Consider the following 6,591-nt stretch of genomic DNA (forward strand, 5'->3'; position numbering starts at 1 on the left):
AATAAAATGTTGATAAGAGCAGCATTTATTTATTTTATTTTATAATACATAATAACAGACTCTTATCACCCCGCCCACTTACTGACGCCAGAAGATATTTGCGGAAGCAAGCCGGAAACTACTGTTAAGTTGTTATGGCAGAGACTATGGTTATGGTACCTAAAGTTAGACGTGTTATGGCGGTACACGGTCCTTCAAAGTAAAAGACAGCGTATCTGGGCTGAATATGAATACAATTTGTCCACTCATCTTAATCATTTTCATACGGCGAGAGAGCTATTTTAGAAGGAAACGTGGCTTTATTTTACTAATATTGTATATAATTATCTAATTGTAGCTCTTATTACGTTTTCTTCTGTGGCAAATAATTTGGTCATTCTGAAAGCAGTAGCCGGAAATAACGTTAGTCGTCGTCTTTGCGTCGAGCTTGACGTCGTAAATCAGGTTAATATGTATATCTGGTTGAACTCTTCATCTTGACAGCGGTGATCTTGTCTTGTCTGAAAGTATCGCGGGTGAGATAGTATTCCCAGCTGGAGGACTGAATGGAAGAAAGCCAGATACACAACCGAGCCGATCCGGGCCAAACCAGGCCGGGTCGAGATACGAGAGACAGCAACACACAGACAGACAGCAGGGTACAAGGTGAGACAGATGGAGAAGAGTTAATGGTCCTGACATAAGACAGCTGATATATGACACTGGATTCAGATAGTTTATCCCATGTTTATTTTGTTAATAGTATTATTAATAATCATCATAGGAGCCATCATCATCATAATCAACAAAAACGTGACAAGGCAAATACTACTTATACGTACATTAATGTGTATCTTAGTTAAATTCAGCTGAATAGGTTCAAAGATTAGACAGTTTTTATCAAACCACATGGGAAATTGTGGACATGCATTACAGATTGTAATTATTTTTCCAGCATCAAGCTCCAGTGTCCCCTCTGTGCAGTAGTTTGGTGAGCTTATTATAGATATTTTGGGTGGCAAAGGGATAACTAAGATGAAGTGAATAACATGAGCCGCAAGTCAGGGTTTAATTTTACTCATTAATCGGATTAATGAGTTATAACCAGCTATGACCTTGATTTTATTGCAGTTGTAAGATAAGGTGACAGACTGTCTAGTGCTGCGTTCAACCCATCAAAACCTTGATCCCTGCTCTCCTTGACTTTCTACATTCTCACAGTGTTATGGTTTAATTGTGGCACAGAGGCATTTTGGCGGAAATGCAAGATGAATAATGGCAGGGACAAGATGAAGCTTTTTGTTTCACCCCTAGGTCATGGCCCACGGTTGTCTAAGGTAAACCTGTTTACCTTGTTGAGTTTGTGGTTGGAGCTTTTCCCTCAAGAGGAACCAGAAGAGGATGACCAAAATCAGGTACACACACACATATAGACCATGTTGCTTGTTCTTTCATATTTAATGAAATATACCAAATTTTGGTTAGAGCTAAAAGTTCACCCACCACATATTTAATCTAAGTGAGTTACAGTACCAGCACTTGGCTCTCTGTGAGTAATAGTTTTGAATCTGCTGCATTCCAGATCCGCAGGTTGGGTCTGGTGGTGGTGCAGGACAGTAAAGTGGTGGGACTCCACTGCTCAGGACCTGAGCTCCACGCAGGACAGGCAGCCATCATCCAACACGGTGCCCGCCTGGCTGACTGTCATCTGTATTTCTCCAGGAGACCCTGCGCTACCTGCCTCAAGATGATCATCAACGGTGAGGAGAGAGAGAGACACAGAGAGAGAGGGGGAGTTCAGATAGTTGTGCTGAGGGATGAGTAGACAGAAAATGCCTGCAAATAATAAACTGAATAAGAAATATTCTTTGTAACACTGGAGTCACCCTTCAAAGAGAAAGTCCTCCTCTTATATCCTGTTCCTCTTCGTCGACACATCAGCACTGTGGAGTCGTGTTTACTGATTTTGACAACAAACTGTATGACAACGACACTTAAACCATGAAATATATTTCTGTGCAATATTCAGGGTTTATATTTAACAGGGAGAGGCACATAGCGTAGACCAATACTACATACCTGAGTATTTATAGCGTGACCTATTCTGTCAACATCTTGGCTGGTCACAAACCTCTGAATTACCGCTCACACCTCCAGATTGTTCAGCAATTTTAAAGCAACACAATATAAAATTAAATAAATGAAGTGAAAGTAAGTGTCAGTTCAGTTGGATCACACATAGAATAAACACGGAACTCAAACAATGGTAATAAAATCCCATAAAAGACATTTTGAAGAGTATGAGGTCATCCATAGTTACTTGACTAATCCAGAGGAGTTATTACAGCAAGTTTCAACTTTAAATATATCAGTATGTCAAAGCAGGATGTCTCTGCAGTTACATCTGGCATTTACTAGATGTGAAGTAACAACTAATCTCTACTGACGAACTAGTTTGTGTGTGGTGCAACCTATTTTAATTTAGTGATGTAAACTGCAACCTAGAAAACACTTGAATTATGCAATTATTATTAGATTAAACTAGCTGGTTCAACTGGCTCCAGAATTATTGCATTAATCTTCAGAAGAAAATCATCTGCATTGTTATTGCATCATTTTAGCCTCTGTGTTTGTTTTATGGGCATGTCTGTCACCTTCAACAGGTACATCAAAGCAACAAACTAAACTGTAACTTCTAGAAAAACTGCAGCTTTCCTGATCGCTGATGAAGTTGTAGTACATTCACAACCTATCACGATATGTCTGCAGTTATCTCAGTGTAACAGCTTCCTACTGTCAATGCTCTTTTGACTTTATTGGGCTACGTCACTCTTAGTCACTGAGCATTCAGGAATTTATCAGGTGCTCATTTTTCTTGTCTATCTAAGTAAGCAGTCTCTTTAACAGGGTGTGATAAAGTCACTTTTATCATTTTGTGTACATATGAACCCCATCCAACTCCCCATCTCCACCCAGAACCCAATTTCACACCCAAATTTCCATAATGGTTGTTATGGGGGAGTTGCTGCCCAGTTGCCAACAGAAGGTCAGTCAGTTAGAAACACTTTTATTACGCTTTTATATTAGATCAGCAATGAGCTGAACTTTGGAGCTTCCGTTCTGTCCTCCCACTTGGCTCCACTTCCACTGGGAGTAACTTAACTGGCAATAAACACTGATGATACTGTTTGCTCTCCTCCAGCTGGAGTCAGTCAGATCTCCTTCTGGCCTGGAGACCCTGAGGTCAGCATGCTGAGATCCACCTCTACGAGCCATCCAAACTGCCAATCACACAGCCTGCCTAACAGCATCACAGAGGAGGCCGCACTGGACGCCGTGGCAACAGAGAAGCTCAAGTCCAACAGCCGTCCCCACATCTGTGTGCTGCTGCAGCCGCTGGCACCCGGCCTGGCACAGTTTATCGATGAAACGTCCAGGGAGTGTGATTTCATGGAGCGAGTGACTGATGATGAACCCGGGAAGAACACAGAGGAACTCTTCAACAGGTACCCTCACTGCCTGTGTTTGATGCTGCAGCAGTAATACAGACAACTCAGGGAATACTGAGTGCTCTGTCTTTGAAAACAACCTGAAAAAACAAGCTATAGTCAGTCTGTCAAAACCTAGATTAGCTTAAAACAACTGATTGAGCTTGTCAGGTACAGGTTGAGCGGTCAGAGAAAAAGAAAACATAATTTGCTGCCTTATCTTTGGTTAATGTTTATGTCTGGTATCATTTTCATAAGAACAGTATCTGCATATCCAAATATAGATCGAACTTTTTTCCCCTGACAAACATGCAAAAAGATGGAACTGCTCTGTCAGCCCTGAGCAGAGAGTGCAGATCATTCATCAGGCTTTGTGAAGTCCCAACAAGCTCCACCAATCAGAGGGCAGGGCAGCCTATGTGTGAGGCAAAACCCAGGTCAAAAAAATACAGAAAATATGCAGTGCTGCTTTATTGTTGTGAACGTACAGTAATCATAATTTATGTAAATTCTAAGTCTCTTCTAAGCTTCATCTGGATTCTGTCAGCCAGGCAGTTCTAGGACATGGTTTTGAGATATTTCAGTGAGTAAATACTGAAATTGTAAAACTAGAGGAGGACAAAAGTAGGATTTTGGAAAGTGAGGTAGACACGTCCTCTTCGTCTCTGTTGGAAATCATGTATTTGCTTAAATCAGTGAAGCAGAAATGTGAATATTTAGAATAATTTAGGCTGCGAACCATCTTTTTTTTTCTTCCAACAAGCAACACAGTCAAAACCTCTATGTGAAACTCTACAACAGACTTAAAATAACATGGAATAAGGTGAGACTGGAACTCAAACCCTTTCTGCTCTCCAGGGAGCGGACGAGACACCTGAAGGATTTCTCCAGACAGTTCCTGGTAGGGACGTCTCAGCACCACCGGGCAATTTTGAAACAGATGGGTTTGGAGAACTTCTGTGTGGAGCCCTACTTCTCCACCCTGAGACACAACATGAGAGAGCTGGTGGAGGTTCTAGCTGCAGTGGCTGCTGGGGTGCCACAGCAACACTACGGCTTCCACAGGTTGGTCATGGGAAAGTGGGGTTGCTCAGTAGTAGATCTCAAAGACAGTAAATGTAAGATCATTAGTCAGGTCAGAAGTGAGAATGAAGGGATTTTGACAGTGTAGGAAAGTGGAAGTGAGAATAGAGGTCTTCCTTATTGAACTTAAACCAATGCTTCATTCAGGAATGGAAATCTTCATACATGTGTTCATCCAAAGTTGTTAATGGTTGTTGATTGTGCCGTCACTGTGATCCAGGGAAAAGTCCTCAACCGCTGAGCAGCCACTGGCCAAGTCCTCCCTGCCTCCTCGTCATGAGGGAGTATCCCAAGAAGTGGCTCGCCATTGCATGATCCAAGCCAGGCTGCTGGCCTATAGAACAGGTCTGTTTGTTTTTTTTGGTTTGTCAGCGGATCACATCCTGTTTCACACTGAACAAAAATAGATTCAAACACATGGAAAACACTATAAGCAACAACTGTTAAAAAAAGAATGATTATGAATCTTGCAAATTGACACTTAAATTTCTAACACTACAGTCAGAGGGAAAGAGAAAATCTGATAGAGTGAGTAATGAGTCAAACATCTCTAACAGCAGCTTATAATAGCTTTGGCATTTTTGGCCTGACACATATTCCTACATCACAAGAAACAGAGATAACCAAAGTTGGATTTTTGTGAGTGAGCTACTCTCAAGTCTCGAAAGGGTTCAGGAAACAGATGTTTGAGCATTTTCCTGAATGACAGGCCTTAAAGGTCACAATCACTTTAAACAGTGCAACTGTCACAGTTTGAAATTTACCACCAGCTTCTTACAGAACAAACTGTCTTTTTGATTCCAGAGGACCCAAAAGTGGGCGTAGGTGCTGTTATCTGGGCCAAAGGACAGTCAGTGAGTTCACTTTTCTTGCCATTGCTTTGATTTGACAGAATAGAGATGTGTATTCCAGTGTCTTCTTCACTGACACTGTTTAACTGCTCTGCTGTCCCAGGCTGGCTGTGATGGAACAAGGTGTTTGTACCTGGTGGGTTGCGGGTATAACGCTTACCCAGCAGGCTCACAATATGCAGAGTACCCACAAATGGACACCAAACAAGAAGACAGACAGAGACGCAAATACAGATACATCGTCCACGCAGAGCAGAACGCCCTCACCTTCAGGTCAGAACATGCACTTTTTCTAATATACGATGGCATCTGTGTGGTCTAGTGTCATCTCAGTTTAATAGCGTTTGACAGAAGTGTTCCTCCTGATGCTTTTAGGACTCGAGATATCAAACCAGAGGTGCCCACCATGCTCTTTGTAACTAAATGTCCATGTGATGAGTGCGTCCCTTTGATCAGAGGAGCTGGCATCACTCACATCTACGCCACCGACCAGGACAGGGACAAGGACAAGGGAGACATTTCCTACCTGCGATTCAGCAGCCTGAAGGGTGTCAGCAAGTTCATAGTGAGTACATAAAAATCCAGGCAACGAAACAGTGAATACTTCTTTACCTTCTTGGTTTTGATTTTTAGAGGTTGTGATTTTCTGCTTAGATATTTAGATAATTGATGCTGTGTTGTATGTACTGTAGCAAAAAGTGGCCACTATCACCACATAGAAGCCATTAAAAGGTATCAAAACTTCTAATACTCAAGCTTTTTAAACTAGAATGTGGGAATCTGTTAAAAAGGAAAATGTATGTTAATTTATTCTGTTACATAATCCTCTCTGACTCAGTAGCTTTTAGATGTGTTGCTGGTTTAACATATCACTACCTTGGAGAATCTGACATTTTTCTGTCTTCGCAGTGGCAGAGGAGTCCTTCAGTTTGCTCTGCGTCTTCTCCTCATCTCGCTAGTAAGTTCAGTCTTTTGAGGGGATTATTTTGGGTGTGTTTGTTGTTTTAAATGCTACAAACAGAGCAGCCTGACCTCGTATATTAACAGTGGCGTCTTTTGTTCCAGACGGTAATGTTGGGAAGCACAGCAGGCAGGCTGAGCAGGAGAGCCACAGCAACAAGAAACTGTGCACTAACAGATCCCACGACTTAACTCCTGCCAGCTGAACATCAGCCTTGGATGGATGGATA

At 41.9% G+C, this 6,591-nt stretch overlaps 1 protein-coding gene across 1 annotated transcript; it reads left to right on the top strand.

Moving 5' to 3' along the window:
* Positions 1-471: 471 nt before the first annotated feature.
* On the top strand, positions 472-6,576 carry cdadc1 (cytidine and dCMP deaminase domain containing 1). Its single transcript, XM_053314565.1, has 11 exons — positions 472-645; positions 1,294-1,394; positions 1,562-1,739; positions 3,182-3,485; positions 4,326-4,532; positions 4,771-4,895; positions 5,355-5,404; positions 5,505-5,674; positions 5,777-5,966; positions 6,311-6,359; positions 6,467-6,576. The coding sequence occupies exons 1-11, from the start codon at positions 546-548 to the stop codon at positions 6,565-6,567; spliced, it is 1,575 nt and encodes a 524-aa protein (XP_053170540.1). The 5' UTR covers positions 472-545; the 3' UTR covers positions 6,568-6,576.
* The last annotated feature ends 15 nt before the right edge of the window (positions 6,577-6,591 follow it).

Source organism: Scomber japonicus, chromosome 24 (assembly GCF_027409825.1).
Source record: "Scomber japonicus isolate fScoJap1 chromosome 24, fScoJap1.pri, whole genome shotgun sequence".
NCBI classification, from domain to species: domain Eukaryota; kingdom Metazoa; phylum Chordata; class Actinopteri; order Scombriformes; family Scombridae; genus Scomber; species Scomber japonicus.

Bases quoted from the DNA above. Each gene is read 5' to 3' on its own strand.
- cdadc1 (XM_053314565.1), top strand. From the start codon at position 546: ATGGAAGAAAGCCAGATACACAACCGAGCCGATCCGGGCCAAACCAGG. The intron at 5,675-5,776 runs GTCAGAACATGC...TGATGCTTTTAG, and splicing joins CAGAACGCCCTCACCTTCAG to GACTCGAGATATCAAACCAG. The intron at 5,967-6,310 runs GTGAGTACATAA...CTGTCTTCGCAG, and splicing joins AGGGTGTCAGCAAGTTCATA to TGGCAGAGGAGTCCTTCAGT.